Source organism: Pezoporus occidentalis, unplaced genomic scaffold (genome assembly GCF_034315485.1).
Source record: "Pezoporus occidentalis ecotype Australia unplaced genomic scaffold, CSIRO_AGI_Poc_V1 ctg19, whole genome shotgun sequence".
Lineage (NCBI taxonomy): Eukaryota > Metazoa > Chordata > Aves > Psittaciformes > Psittacidae > Pezoporus > Pezoporus occidentalis.
The window spans coordinates 6,295,552-6,311,652 of NW_026913748.1; the positions used below are offsets into that span (position 1 = coordinate 6,295,552).

Genomic DNA, 16,101 nt, shown 5'->3' on the forward strand with positions numbered 1-16,101 from the left:
GAAAGCTAAAGAATTTCAATGAAGCTGGTTGGGCTGATTGGGTTTGACAAAATCAGACCAGAAAGTTAGAGGAAACAGCGCATGTAGTAGCTGGAATGGTTTTCCTGGGAACATGGAAGAGTTTCTTCCTTCTGATGCTCCTGGTTTAAATACCACAGTGCCACCTTTACAAGACGTATCATTCTGATCTTGGAAGATTGAGTCTGGGAGGCTTGGGTTTGATTTGGTTTGATCTGCATGGAAGAGTAACTAAATCATTCCAGGTTCCTCTCAGCCCTTTTCACTGAGTCTCTCCTTTGGTGCTGGGAGCATCAGAGATTTAAGTTTTAAAATGTGGAGCATCCCCTCTCCCCATAAATGTGGAGTCTGGCTCTTCCTCCTTGAGAAATGGTGGATAACAACAGCCAGAGTCATCAGCAAAGACTGAGAGAAACCTAGTGAGCAGAGCAAGCTATTGTCTTGCTCTGTTAAAATGGGTGCCCAGTGAAGTTTTAAGGTGAGAGATAGGATTTGACACTGGAACACGGGTGTCCAGTACTACAGGGAACATCTGGCAGTAGTAAGGGTAGCGCTTTGAAGGTAGAAGTCTATTGCAGAAATTGGTTTTCCTCCCTTTGCTATTGAGACATCCTCCAGGTGCCTTCAAGACCCGACTGCCATTAACAATTCACCCATCTCATCGCAGCTCCAGGAAGCAAGGAGGTCTTGAACAAGCCAAGGCCTTAGTGGCATCCCTGACACCCACCCCAAGGCATCACACACTCATTCACTCCAGAAGAATGACCAGTCCACCAGATCCATGGGATCAACATCAGGAGGGAACATTGGCTCCAGCCTTTCCTGCAAATTGCAGGAAGTGATCGGCTGAGCCAAAACTGCAGAGCCAGGGAGAGTACAAAGGAGAGCACAGAGTCCTCTCCCACCCCAAGTATTGTGCAGGATAAAGAAGCAGGAGAGATTTATTGTCTATTCACTGAGCTGGTTACAGGCAGCAGCTTGTCTATTTTCTTGAGTGTTTAATTATTGTCAGGAATAGGCAGCTCGCCACTGCAGCGGATCTTGTTAAAAACACGAGCAAGCCACACCAGGACAACACGCTGGTGAGTGGATGACTTACAAGGGCAGCTGGGGAGTATCCATCAGCCATCGTGCATATCTGCAAGGGAAAAGGTGACCCAAGATCTTTCTGTCTTCCTCTGCCTGTTTGACCTACTCTTCTATTCCTCCTTGCATGGGTCCAACACAATTGGTGCAAATCAGTATGGCCCTACCAGGTTTTAGGTTTGACTTTGGTGTTGTGTGCCTCCTGCCCCTTCTTCCCCAGTCTCTTTCCCTTTTCATGAAGTAATGTAAGATGGGTATAAGGAGGTTTATGAACCAGGACAACAGTCTCCATTCCTACTTTGCCTGTGGACTTGACCCCTTTCCAGATGCAAAAGTAGCAGATGATCCACGCCAGCAGGAGACACAGAGCCAGCTCCCAGCGCAGGCTGCCCAGTTTGTGAATACCATCCGTGAGCCCCAGGACTCGCTTCCTGCCGGTGTCCAGGGACAGGGAGAGAAGCATTAACACCCCAGACCCCACTCATCCATACACAACTTTCCCATATTACCCCATCCAAAGACTTAACAGACTACCCACAACACAACAGCCCAGGACTTCCCTCTCTGTTGCTCTTGCTGATGCTCCTCCACCATGTCATGTAGCTGATCCAAACCCTCCCATTCTCCAAGCCCATGAAACCATGCCCATCAAACCCATGCAACACAAAATCACTACCTGCTCCCCAATCATTTCAGAGGGGTCACAGCTCTCAATAAATAGTATGTCCTAAGAATAGGGCAGGAGAGGTGGTCCAGCACTGTGTAGGCTCTTTCTGAACTCATGGGCTCGTATTATCTTGTATGTGCCCTGTGGTGGCTGCAAGGGACAAAGCACAGTCAGCCTGCTCAGAAGCTCTTTAGGAGCCATAAATGGGGAAAAAAAATACCTCTGGAGCCGAATCCCTGACACCCCTCTTCTTTATGAGACTTTCCTCAGCTGAGTGTGGAGAGGTAGTGTGGCCACAACAGCCATCTCAACCCATGCAGGCTGCAGTGATGACCCTCTCTGGGACACTGTCTGACCTGCTGCAGGGCCCTCCTTCAGAGCTGTTTTATTGCCTCCAGCCCCATGACCAAACCTCTCCAAGTCCTTCTCTGGCATCTCACGCATGCGCCTCATGTCCTTGCTCTCCAGGGATGAGCCTGAGCAGTCTGATGGACCACTTCCCTTAGGCACCAAGCAAGAAGGGAATAGAAAAGGCACCAAGAAGAAGGGGAAAAGCAGCTTTGTCCCTCTTTGTTTCACTGCACTGAACTGTTCAGTCTGCCCTGGCCTCTCCTGCTTGCCTGCCAAAAGTAGCCTACAACACCCATCACAAGTACCCCCTGCTTACAGCAAGTCCTCATCTTTTCTTGATGCCTCTTTCTGTGGCCACAATCACCCAGACGCTTCAGTGCCAGAAAGGGAACATGCCTGTGCATGTGTGCACACAAGCATCCTTAGGCAGGCACAGTGTGAGCAGCCTTTGGGCTATATCTAGTCCTCGTGCCCCTGGGTTCTGTGCCAAACTCCTTGGAAGCTCAGTGCATTATGCTCCCCACATTTGGGTCTGACATGTGGCACCTCGCTTGGTTCTAGAGAGATGCACAGCCCTCTACCCAGATAGTCCTACAGCTTCTGCATTTAGATGACAGAGGAGCCTGAACAGAGGGAAAATGATCACGTACTCCCAAAACTCAATCATTGGAGAGGTGGCATTCGCAGGCAAGGTCCCATTGTCCAGACTGGAGCGGTTCAGAATGTCCACACAGAGATCTACCAAAAGAATAGGAAGCTGATGAGCCAGAGGAAATCTCCAAGGCCCCTCCATGAGGGATGCTTCTTCCCCTCTGTACCCTAATGCTCACTCTGGCAACACACAGATCCTTCTCCCCATGCTATAGAGCATCTCATTAAACTCTTCCATCTCATTAAGCATCTCATTAAACTCTGGCTCTCCCCAGCTACGAATCCCAATCCAGCAGTAGCCAGAGGGCTTTGGGAAGGGAAGAGAGGAAGGAGAGAGCAATTCCCTGCCAAATGTAAACCAGATGGCTGCGAAATATGGATTATTGAGACATAGCCACTAGTCAGGATAGAAAACCACATTCTCCTCCCAGACCACTCACTATTCCCTGCCTACACATGCATACATATGCTTACAGATGCTTACACACAGATGCCTTCATGTTCCACTCTTCATTCCCAACCTTGTCACATAGCATGAAATTACTAAATATAGAGGAGAGGCCACCCATCCAAGAAATGTACCTCATCTTGCATTTGGCAAGCAAAAGATAATCCGCTGGGAAACCAGGGAAGCCCAGCTGTGGCTGGGAATCTTCTATCTGTTAAAAGGACATCTGTAGCTTTCAACTCTTTAAAAGGCTGATTACTTCTGCTGGGGTGAAGGGGCAGAGGAAGCTGTGAGTGAATGGCCCAAGAGGGTGGAGAAATCTAATACATCACATAAATTAACTGTCTGACCCAAGAGAAAAAGGGAGGGAACTGAGCTGACACCAAAGCTCTTCCCAGTGCATCTACCCCGTCCTTCCTAGGCACAGCCCAAGTGCCTTGAACAAAACCAAAACCAGGTTTTTTCTCCTGGGCACAGTTCTGTGAATTGTGGGCATGAGGAGATGAGACCTCTGGCCATCGTAATGGTATAGAGGCTTGTATGGATGTGATTAGACCAGAAAAACATTGCCTTTACAGCTTTGTGTTACTGGTTCCTGCACTGGGAGAACTGTACTGGCAACATCCTCCAGTGCAGGCTTGGTCTGATTTAGCCAAAAGCTGAGTGCACAAAGGAAACTGCTCTGAATAAAAAATATTTTCTACAAAATCCAAGTAATTTCTTGGAATTGAGATGGATCTAAAAGCCAACCAGGGGAAGATGTACCCGAGTTCCAGGGGTTATTACAGGTGGCCCATGGTAGCACCGCAGTGAAGGAGCTAAACAGGTAGAAGAGTGCCCAGGACAGGATGACGATATAGTAGACATTCAGATAGCACTCTATGACTTGTGAGGCATATCCGATTCCTGCGAAGGAAAGCAAAAGAGATGAGGATGGGGCTGCCAACCAACTCTCAACGCATAAGGCTTAACCCCAAAGACATAAACCATGCCGTGGAAAGAAGGATGCAGCACCAACCATATGGCTCACTAGAGAACAAGGGAAGACCTACCTCAAGGAAACAGAAAGGATTTTGTGACTTTGCATGCAGCCAGGAAACACTGTTGGTATCTCTAGACAGGTCTATGGTGAACAGAGAGAAAAGCTTTCACTGATGGGAAAACTTTATTCTCATCTCTACCATGCCCCTGCATTACACTGCCTCTCCTGCAGGAAAGCCAGATCTAGCTTTTAAACAAAAGAAATGTAGGTGAGTTTCTTCCTTCTGGGAAGACTCAGGCAAAAAGTGTTCTCACAGCTGATATACATCAAGTACTGGGGCAAAAGTACAGACTTAGAAGCTGAGCTCTGGTCTTTGGTCCTGCTTCTGCCCATTGCTCTCTGCAAAATATGGGTGCAATAAGCTCTCCTCTGGACAGGAGAATTGTGGATGTGAGATTCATTAACTCATTAATGCCATTAAACAGCCTTTCCCTGGGCCTTAGGAGTCTTGGTTCTCATACCTGTGCCTTAACCACAACCCCAGCCCAATTCTGGGCTATCAGACCACTGTGGGAAGTCTGTAATTTCCACCCTAGTTTGCAGGACACCAGCCTGCAAATTCTGCCACAGCAGCTCTGGGCACAGCAATGGGCAGGGAAAGCATCGTAAGCCAGCCAGCCTTCCTCATTCTCTTTTCTCTTCAGTATTTCTCCTGGACTACATTCAGGTCTTTGTCACTTCCATCCTCCTCCTCCTGCTTCTGGCTGGCCATCCTGCTCCTCTTCTTGCCCAATCTCTGAGCATCTCAAAGCAGAGACTGTGGCTCAGCTGGACCAGCACAGCCACCAGCCAGCATCCCACATCCTCAGTTGTGTATGGCGGGATTAGGGCACTGCCCCTGCACATGCAGCAGTCAGCAGGAGGGATAACAAGACATGGAAAGAGAAGAAGGGAGGGAGAATAAAGGAGAAGGGGGGGGGGGGGGGAATAATAACATTTCCCAAAAAAGTTTCTGCATCACGAAGTGTTAGAAAGTGCTGCCAGGAACTCCAGGAACTCTACTTACCTCCAAAGATAGGACAGATCTTCCTCCAGGCAGTGACTGCTCCCTGGTTGGTGTACTGCCCCAGCGCTGTCTCCAGGAAGAACAGAGGGATCCCACAGGTGAAGAGGAAGATGAGGTAGGGGATAAGGAATGCTCCTGCAGAGAGGGGTAAGATGCTGCCTAAGAAACCTCTTTAAAAGCTCGTCCCCACCACCCCTTGCCAGGTCAGAGCTGGAATCAGCTAGATAAAGAGCAAAAATTCTCTGAATTAACTGCACAACCTCTGCTAAAAACCCCCAAGGTCTCCAACACTGTCATTACTTGGAAAAAATACCAAGCATGGTCTGTCTTGCGCTGCTGCAGTACTTCTGCATTTGGTCTTGGCCAAAACCTAGAGGTTAGGAGTAGTCAAGGAAGGGGATAAGAAAAGACAGTCCCTGCTTCACTCCTCTTTCAGCAGGAGTCAGGCAAAGCAAAAGGAGCACTTGTTTCACATAACCACATTTGCTTTGCCTTTACTGGGAGTCATAGCTAACTCCCACTTGCCCAGAGGATACAAACCTGGAGGCTGGTGACATTTCTTGGTAAGTAATACAGTTGCCAGCATATAAATTTGCTTGAAATGCATTTCACATCAAATTTGAAAAGCAGTTTGCACCAAAACAATGGAAATAGGGAAGAGAAACAGAGTATCCCTCCAGCATTTTCAAAATGAAAAAGTTTAACTTCTCTCTTCAAATTCAATTTTTTTATCAAAATATAGAGAAATGTCTTAAAAGAAATCAGTCTGAAATAGCCCTCAGACAATCCCTGATGAAATGGAAGAGACAGGGGACAGAGAATGTTTTTTTCCAGAAACAATGACCAACAAAAACAAAGCATCAGAAAATCAAAACAAAAAAGGAAAAAAAAAAATAGGTTTAATGCCCTGTTCAGTTATCTGAAACTTTTATTCCTTCTTTTTGGTTCTACTAAATTCAAACACCCAATGTTTTTGCTGTTCTGCTTAAAAACTGCTCCTGAGGTCACAGTTTCTTTGTTTACCTTTGTTCTATCACCTCACAGTCTTTCTCCCCATCATTAGTGCAGACTTTTGCGCCCCTCCAAACAGGCCAAGGCCATTGCCTTTCGCACTGGAGCAACTGTTAAGGTCTTGCCACCCCATACAGTAAACTTCTGGTCATGAGTACCTCCCGCCACCAGTGCCTGGAGAGCATCTCAGCTGTTTGAAACAAGATGAGGGCCCCCTTTCTCAGCAGAGGTAGACACTGTTTCCCAAGCCCTCTTCTCCCCTGCCAGCACAGGCATCTGCACTGAAATTCCTTCCCATCACAAGTATCAACTAGGAAAACTTCCCCTTGTTTTTAAGCCAGCAATGTTACAATAACAAGGAACATCCAACTTTCCTTGTGGAAACACAGCTGTGCTGTATCTGCAGGGGACCTGGGGCCAGAGGATGGGATGCTGGTTCACTGAATCAGTCCAGGTTTTCAGGGCAGGCAATGGGAATGGCACATGCTGAGCTAGAAGCAGCTGCTGCTTTTGGTGTTGTAAGACATCTATCTGTATGCCAAATCTGCAAGAGAGTTTTGTTATCCTGCACACAGATGAGCCTTTTAGCAGCTCTCAGACCCTCTCCTGATACCATTTGTCCCAGAGATTGATCCAGTTTGGTCTCTAAGCAATGACCTCTAAAAAACACCTCTATTGTCTTGTGTCTCTTAACCTTCTCCTCATAGTAGTTACCATCAGCCACTCCAGTTGTGATCTCTTCCCCAGTTTGCTGTACCACTGGAGGAGACTCAGCCCTGAGAAGAGCCCCCAGAAACAGACCTCCTTTGCTTATGAGTCAATAACAAGGTCAGGATGCTGAGCAATTTGATTAAATTTGAAAGTGCAACCATGGACAAGTTTACATTTGGTTGCTTTATGGCAAGTTAGCACAGGTATGATATCTGTCTTTACAGCTTTATAACCATCTCAGTACATCAAAAGGTGGAGAAAGGTGACAGGACAGCAATATCCAGTTTGGGGGGGAGAAGGGAGAGCAACAATCTAGTGTAAGGCATCCCTGCCCATGGCAGGAGGGTTGGAACTAGGTGATCTTCAGGTCCTTACCAACCCAAACCATTCTGTGATTCTATGATTTAAAGGTAGGAAAATCCCTTTTTTGCATTCTCAAGGACTTTTCCAATGGTGAGAATATATTTGAGTGTCATGGGAAACACAGTACCTTGTCCTGTACTAATTGGTTTGCCATCTGATTCCCTAGAGCCCTAGAGAGAAGAATGACCTTCTACAGTAGTAGCATATTTTCTGCAAAGGCAGTGTCTGAGCTGTGAGGGAAGGGCTCTCCCATCCTGATCTTCCCCAAGCCTAGACTTGTTGGCCTCTGAATCTCAGTCTTAGATATTCCAGAGTAGTTTAATTGAAAAAAAACTATATAAATTTATTCAATAGATATTTAAAATGAACAAAAGTAGCCTTTTCACTTACACTAATTAGCATACAAATTGCAAGAACTACTGAACCGGTTACCATAGGCATAAACTATGTAAAGATATCATCTGAGCTCAGGAAGAAATTTTCCATGCAAAACCCATGACTTCTCTGAAGTGTTACCGCAGAACGGGGTGTTCAATCAGGCACACCACAGGTGGTTACTGACCTGTGCCAGTCTGACTTGCTTTTGGTGCCTCCAGTGCCTACCATCAAAACGTCAGAGAAGGAAACTGGAGGATGTGCTAAAAATCATCCCAGGTTCAAGAAAAATTCAATTCCATTTTCTTTAACCATCCTTTTATCCAACCCCTATTTGGTTCAGAGGAAATACTGTACTGAGTCCTGCTTGATTTGGATAAACTCCAACAGCAGCACAGGGGACAGGAATTTGGTAGACCTGGAATGAGCTCATCCATTGGTGAAAGCTCAGAGCAGCTTGGGAAAGAAAGGCTTCTGTGGCATGGTCTGCAGAGAAAGGAAGTTTAAAGCAGGGGGAACATGCAAGTCCCAAAGCATTATTTCAAGGTGTCTCTAGAGAATGAGAACAAAAGAGAAGTTATTGCTGTATTTGACATGTAATTTATTATTCCTCTTTTTCTTTTATAAAGTTAGATTTCAATTCACCAAGAAAAGTTAGTGACAGTCAATTATTACCTTCCCCTTTCCCAGTTTCATCTTACTGTCATGAGAAAGTTTAATTTTTAACTATGTAATGACCTCATTGCAGTGCTATTGGAAAAGGAAAGTGACACAAGAAGCAAAAGGGAAGGGGAACAAATTTCCTGGGGACAGGTTTCACTAGCACTGGATTGACCACTGAGATAACTATTTCTGGGAAAGAGGTAGTAATGCCCTTCTAACAGGCATCAGGCCATGGCAAGGATACCAGCACCATCAAAGCCTTTGTCCGCTTTAACAAGGGCCTGAGAGAGGTGGGGGTGACATAGAGAGTAGGAAAAAAGGACTTGTACAGAAGAAGGTTGCTGATGGCTTTCTGCCCTCTCATAGCATTTGATGGTTTCAGAAGATCACCTGTTTCTCAAGATGCCCAAGAGCCTTAAAGAGTTACTAAAGTTCAGTTTGGCCCTCATACCTGTGAGATGTGCTTGGAGAAACAGTGGCCACTGGGGAGATTCACCACTCAGTTTTTATTCCTCCTGGCTTTGGCAGGAGCTAACTTACTAGAGGAGAGAATGAGGGCATGTGGGAGTACATGAAGCACAGGAGAAATGGATCTGGGCACACATGTACCTGTTGTCATGCCTGCGGACCTAGGACAATTCATGTATCCTGTGAACTCACCACCGCCGTTCTTGTAGCAGAGGTAGGGGAACCTCCACACGTTACCCAAACCAATGATCTCGCCAGCCACAGACAGCACAAACTCCATTTTGCTGCTCCATTGGCCTCTCTCTTCCATTTCCTCCTGTTTTATCTCTTCGGGAGCTGCAAGGACCCCATTGGGCTCTCCTTCCTTAGCCACAGCTCCTGCCATGTCTCTGTGGGATAGAGGAAGAAGAGAGCATGGGATGCAGGGAGCTGCTGTGGGACATGTGGGAAGAGGAGGGACGGGACCAGTCATCACAACAGATATGTTCCTAGTATCAGTGTGAGTTTCCGTCATCCTCTGGAAAATGGCTTCTTTAGTGTCAGCACAAAGCATTTTCCCCACGTTATGTCTGTGGGACAGAAAGTCTGTGCTGAAGGGACAAAGGAAAGGTCATCGGTCAGGTGAGACGGATCCACCTGTACCACCCTTTGCTGGACACACCCTGAATTCACCCTTCTCTCCCGCTGTCCTCTTCCTCATTTTTCCCTGATCCCCGGCATTAGTGCACCTCCATCTGCCCCTCCCCACCCTGACTAAATGCATCTCCATCATTGTTGGAAACTCAGACAGGACTTTGAAAACAACAGTTCAGAAGAAGAGAACAAGAGCTGAAGTGGAGTTTGCTGGCAGGAGTTCCCCTTCTGTGTGTGCTTTATACAGCAACTGTCTCCTAGAATGGTTTCAGAGGGCAGGATAGAAATATTACATATTAATAGTCTGAACAAGAATGAACAACCTACCATCTTACTTCAAGGCATTGCAAGAAGCACCGCTTTTGACCTCCTGAACACCATGTTACACTGTATATAGCCTGCCATATTGGCAAGTGCACACACATGCTTATTTGACCTGGGCTCCCTTCAGTCACAAACAAGCAAAGCATGAATCCTATGCCTTTGCCCGAACCTGCAAAGAATACAGAGCAAAGAAACAAAGCCCATGAGATGAGCAAAATGACCTTATATTTGTGAGGTGTTCCAGGTCTGAGCAATGCTGAGATTAGACAAGCCATTGCAGTGAAAACGTTAGTAGGGAAAAGCCCAGCCGTGGAAATATGGAGCAAAGTCACTGTTAGAGAAGACACAGTGAATGTGACTGAGCCTCTAGGGTGGTATAAGAAAGACATTCTCCAGTCTGTACTAAATCCTGAAATATGTTTAGCATCAACTTAATTAAGCAAAGTTAGTGGCTGTTTGCTACAAAATACCATTTTCTACCATACACAAAGTCCTTTATTTGGCTAGTTAATTTAAATCCATCTAGAATTCACACAAACCAGACTGAATCTTATTTTCGACAACATTTTCATATTGTTTATGGGCATTTAATTATGAGAAGAAAGTTTTCTGAGGTAGGGATGCACATGTGAGTCCAGACAGAAAGCACAGACCTAAGACAAGCAGGGGAGTTGATGAACTAAGCCAGGGAAGTCCTAACTCTAGCTACATCTCACTGGTTGCATTACCGAGCAGGAGTTGGCTTTTGAAGGGGTGACTGGCATTAGCAAGGGACACACATTCTCATGTTGGCATTAGGAAACTATGCTGGAAACAAGCCTCTCCAAAGCAGTAGCATCTTTGCTTCCATTCTCAGCATCTGAGAGTGCTAAGAAATCAGGGCTTTGTTCCTTCACATTAACTTACAGATTAGGTTTGCCTGCGGTTTGATAGTTTCTTAATAGCACATCTACCATTCCTTCTGTGCCTCCTATGGGAACATCCTTATCTCCAGGGAGCAGCAGGGACAGCAATCTGCATCACCTACAGTACTGAACTCTATCACTGCCCCGGATCTGCTCTGGAACACTTCAGCTTGCTCTCTCCCAGGCAAAGTCCAAGCACAGCTCTGGAAATTGCTCAGGCCTGGGTCCTCTCCCAGTCAGAAAGTCAGTGGTGAGCAAGATTTCGTCACCCTTGATGTCCTCTACCTGATGGGACTACCAAACCCATCCATCAACCTTCTGCATCAAGGTGGCTCACCAGGACCATGATAGCAAACTTCCCTCCCTCCTTGTGCCTCTCCAGTCATCTTTCCCTGGGTTAGCAGCAGGGTATGAGACATCTCATGGGGAGTAGGGAGTCTGACCTAACTGCGAATAAGAGCAAGTGTAGTTCTAACATCAGACTGCCCCGACAGCCTAGAAACACCACGGCACTTGTTTGGGTGTAGTTTTCAATGAGGTAAAGGGAAAGGCGGAGAAAGAACTGGTTAGCTATGCTTGCACTTACTCCATGTAAAACAACATCATTATCACCGTGTCTCATTTGGTTCTGTAAGTTGCTCAGTGCAAATGAAATGATCTTCTAAATGCTAACTCTCTGGATATATTAGGCCCTGGGGCAAAGATGCATGCATACAAAAAGACAACTTCTGCTGAATGCTCAGTAGCAGTTTTTTGGCACAAGGCATGTTTCCTTCCTCTGATATTCAAATAAAGAAAGGAAATCAGATCTCACAGCCTGATACACCAATTGCTCTCTAAATGCCCAGGGCAACAACAGACTTTGTTCCCCTAATCTGCCTCCATTCTGAAGGGCCCATCCTGTTCACTTTGAAATCAGCAGCAGATTTCCATGGACTCTGAATACAGAGAGCTGAATCCCATGAGAACATAAACATTGCCTTTAGTAAGGGGGACTGCAAGGAGAACAGGGGGAGTATAAACCACAGAGGAGGGCAACCGGGGATCAGTGAAGACCATCCTCCAGGTCATAAGCAGCCTCTTCAAAAAACGTTGCAGAAAGATTCTGGTCCCCTATTAAATTTGAGAGGCTTTTTTTTAGAGTTATTTCCAATAAAGGCATATATGTGGAAAAGAAAAATCTGGAGGACTTTTTACAAGGGCATGTAGGGACAGAACAAGGGGGAATGGCTTTAAACTGACAGAAGGGAGATTCAGATTAGACATGATGAGGACGTTCTTCACTATGAGGGTGAAGTGAGGCACTGGAACAGGTTGCCCAGGGAAGTTGTGGCTTCCCCATCCCTGGAAGTGTTCAAGGAGCTAGATGATCTTTAAGGTCCCTTCCAATCAGAATCATTCTATGATTCTATGATACATATGCAGTACTGCAGTGGGCACAACCAGTTTCAGTGTCAAATGCAGATGTGCCAGGGTACTTAGGAAGCAGCCTCCTTTTTTTCCCAGAACTTGCACTTTATGGTCCATATGCTGGAAAGCACCTATTTACTTATACGGATTGCACTGCCCCAAGCCCACCAAGTACTACAATATGCGGGTCTACATTTGGATGTGAAGCTGAATCAGTCCTCTGACAGGCTCAGCCAAACCTCTAACCCCACGTTTAGAGAAGGTGGTGCAAACCAGAACTCAAGGTATACATCCTAAAAGCTGGCTGATGCAGAGCTAGTAGCTCTGCAGCTCACCAACAGCTCACCAACAGCTTGGAGGTCTTCCCAGTCCCAGCACTGACCCCTCCACTTAGCTCACCTTCTGCGTTCGATCGGGAGGTTGAAATACAAGGTCCTCCTGCCAGTCTTTTCTCATTTCCAAAGCCCAGGCAAGGCCCCTTTCCCCACTGCCTGCCTGTGCAAGGTTTGCCAGCTAGCTAATCAGTTCATTCAGATGCTGCAGCACAGCCTCCTCATCTTTGAGAGGAGCAGAGCTCCACGCACTGTCAAATGTGAGAGAAAAAAATAACACATACTTAATGAAACGTGTTTGATCTGTCACAGTCCTTGGCACGTTCCAATTTGCTGCAGTCCGGGACACATTATCAAGTACAATGGTGCTTAAGTTTGGGCTTATTGAGGATGTCATGAGAAGCTGACAGGAGAGGACTTAGCTAATTCGTTGCTTTTACTCTTTCAATACAACGTGGGTCCAGGAGCCAGCCTATGACTACTAGTATTTGTGGTTTACCTGTTTATATGTTAGACTTGTTTGACACATGGAGGCGGGGGAAGATCACAATCAAGGAGTTGCCTCCTCTCACCTAACCTCAGGAAAGGAATGCACTGAATGCCAGCCTCTACCTCAGGACACCTGGACCAGGGCTTTGACACCTCTCCTCTGGCTCCTGAATAAGTCAACACAGAGGACAGAAGCTGGGACACTGCAATGGAGAACAGGGCAGGGACAAACACAGGCCATGTGGGGAGATGCAACACTTGTAGCTTCATTTTTCTGTTTTAAAAAGGAAAATGCAGGGATATAATCAGGAATATAATAATCAGGAAAGCACCCTGATTCATAGAAGCAAACCTCTGCAACTAGAAAGAGGTGGTAGATTAAACTGGTGCCCAAAGTTTTGGCCCTTTGTGCCACAAGCTTCAGCTTCTCCTTTCCCAGACAAGGCAACACACAGTATCACACACCCCCACTACTTCCCTTTCTGCTTTGCCTGCTGTTTCTATGAGAAAGCCTATTCACACACCTCCTGGCTCTTTTCCTAAACATCTAACCCTACTGTGTGTCCTTGCCCTATATGTTCTTAGGCCAGATGGGGACTCAAACAACTTGTTTCCAGCTAGGAACAATTTGGCTCTCCCACAGCAGCTGCAGCCCCCTCACTGTGTAACATCCTCCCTGACAGGCAGATATTTTCTTCTCCCTTTGGATGCCTGTCTTCTTAATACACATCTTCAGAGAAAAGGCTTTGCCCCTCGCTGCCTGTCTGCACATTTCCTGCTGTTCCTGCACCAAATTTTTGAGAAAAATCCTCCGACTCCTTTGTCCCCAGCCTCTCTTTTCCCTCTGCCATAAAGATTTTCCAACTGTTAAGATGCCCCCTCAACTCCCTCTGACCTCTCCAGTCTCCTCTAGAAGTGCCGTGCTTTATTTTCAACCCTAAGCACTTTGAGGGGTTGCCTTTTTCCAAGCCCAGAGCACCCTTTGCAGACCTGCACCCTGTTGTCTCTCCACAGAGAGAAGGGGGCTTCCTCTGTGACCAGTGCCAAAAGGCAGCTCTGTTTGAAATGGCATGGGGCTTGGTGCATAGAGGTAGCCACGTTTTTCCCCACTAGAGTTATTGCTGAGAAAATATGAATACACCTGGATTGCCCTAGGCACTGGAAAAAGAGCAGGCAGCCTTAAACATTGATCACGCCAACAAATTCCCTTCTCCAGCATTAGTGAGGTAGCCCAGTCTCCCCTTGGTTACAAATTCTAGGCTGTGTGTCTCCCACACCTACCTCCATAGGATTCTTCAAGTATGGCAAAAAAGGCAAGAAAAGCCAAGGGTAACTCTGAATTCCCATTGGCACTCTCCAGCAGGTGTGTGCATACAGTGAATGCACAATGCAGAGATGCAGGAGAACAGCATTTATCGGCTTTATTCAGGAACAAGCTGTGACTAAATGGTGGAAGGAAGGAATCAGCAAAAGAGGAGAATGAAAGTGTCCCTTGAAAGCAAAACATGGTGGTATCCTCAGCCTCTTTCAGGGCAAAAGGGGCTTATTCAGGGCTGCTCAAGTGATAAAAGGAGCAAGAGGACAAGAGAAAGGTGAGAGGGAGCCTCTTAGGGGTTTGGCACCAGAGGAATAAGCCTTTAGAGATGCTCCTAAAGCTTTCCTTCCTGCAAACTTACTGCCTGTTCCAAACTACTGTCACACAGAAGCTTCTACTGCTGGGAAGTTAACATCCTCCGTTTGACCTCTTCTGCTGTTTTATCTTAAGGCAAAGGAGGACAATTTCAAGACAGAACAGTGAAATGGAGTGAACAGTGAAGAGAGATGGGATTTAAAAGTAGCCGATAGCACTTACTAGAGGGAGCACAGTTTTAAAGCAACTTGGGACACTCAGGTGCTGCCTGAGCTGCAGAAGGCAGAATTGCAGATGACAATGCAGACATCTGCACTGCATCTGTAGTTCTCGGTCTCGTTTTGAAACAAGCAGCAACCAAGCATGTAAACTGCAATTTAAGGTGGAATCAGAAAGAAAGCGGGCTGGGCTGTGCTGCAAAAGGAGGAGCAGGAGGACACAGAAAATTCTCTGGTTGCACAAAATGAGCCAGCACTTACTCGGCAGATGAAACCCTGCATCGCATGCCAATGGCAGGGGTGGTTGTGGGAGCAGACAGAAGATTGGGGCTCAGTGAGGAACAGCAGTGCCAAGGTACAGTTTAAGGAACAAACCCTGTTAGATCAGCCTGTGTGGGCTGCTACTGGAATAGGTTGTATCTGCAGGATGGACAGGAAAACAGCAGCAGTAGAAGCAAGTGCTTTCCAGACGATTTAAGAGCAGCTACATAAGCAAGGGTAGCTGCTTCAACCATGGCTGCTTCCAAACCTGCTGCTGCTGCTGGACAGCTGCTCACTCCAGCTGCAAAAAGGAGAAAGGCAAGGGAATATGTAGCATGACAAAGCTGACCAACTCGAGGACAGCAGTCAGAATTAAAATGCCTTTCACTTCAAGCTGCTGAAAGCTAGTTGGCTTCTTTACTCCTAATTAATTTCCAGGTTGTGTGGGCTGCAGGGCATTCTCAAAGCATCTGTTCAGCAAGGGGCATGGGGCACAGGAGGCTGTTACAAGGACCAGATCCTGCTTACATTTTCAATATGACATAAGAGCAACACTTCCACAGTTAGTGTTTGCTTACTGACACCAGTGAGATAAAGAGCCACTTTGAGTTCACTAATGACATGTACATCTTTGATATAGGCTGCAAGGATTATAGAGCATCATCCTTCAGATTACAACCCCCTGCTCAGGAGGGGACCCAATGGCTCCTGCCTTGTCCTCTGCTGTCAGGACAGAAGAGCCTCCAAAGTATCTAATGGCACCTGCTCTCTTCGGAGGATCAGTGGCAAACCCCTCACTAAAAGCAGTGTAGATTGCTGTTCTCAGTGCCAGTTCAGTCTCTGCTGGTCAGTGGCTCACATCCCTGATCTCAGCTACAGAAACACAGAGGTGGTTTCTTACTTCAGCCTAGAAAAAAAGACTAACTGATGCAGTCCATAAGCAGGGCGTAAATAGGTCAGAAAGCAGCCTTTGCGTCAAACCGTATACTCTCAAGATCACCACTCAGCCCATACTCTGGTTGTACCCACTGCACATGGC

The 16,101-nt window shown here is 46.6% G+C and overlaps 2 protein-coding genes across 2 annotated transcripts in view; both read right to left on the reverse strand.

The window, feature by feature from the left end:
• Positions 1-16,101, reverse strand: part of SLC6A12 (solute carrier family 6 member 12) — a 37,788-nt gene that overhangs the window by 19,229 nt on the left and 2,458 nt on the right. Inside the window, exons 2-6 of the mRNA XM_062616584.1 lie at positions 9,053-9,249; positions 5,270-5,404; positions 3,987-4,127; positions 2,773-2,860; positions 1,403-1,535 (exon numbers count right to left, since the gene is read on the reverse strand). Coding sequence (XP_062472568.1) covers positions 1,403-1,535; positions 2,773-2,860; positions 3,987-4,127; positions 5,270-5,404; positions 9,053-9,245 — 690 coding nt within the window. The 5' untranslated portion in view covers positions 9,246-9,249. The remainder of the gene's footprint in view (positions 1-1,402; positions 1,536-2,772; positions 2,861-3,986; positions 4,128-5,269; positions 5,405-9,052; positions 9,250-16,101) is intronic.
• LOC134162592 (sodium- and chloride-dependent GABA transporter 2) overlaps positions 1-16,101 on the reverse strand; it is a 72,824-nt gene that overhangs the window by 16,792 nt on the left and 39,931 nt on the right. The gene's annotated exons all lie outside the window — the stretch shown is intronic.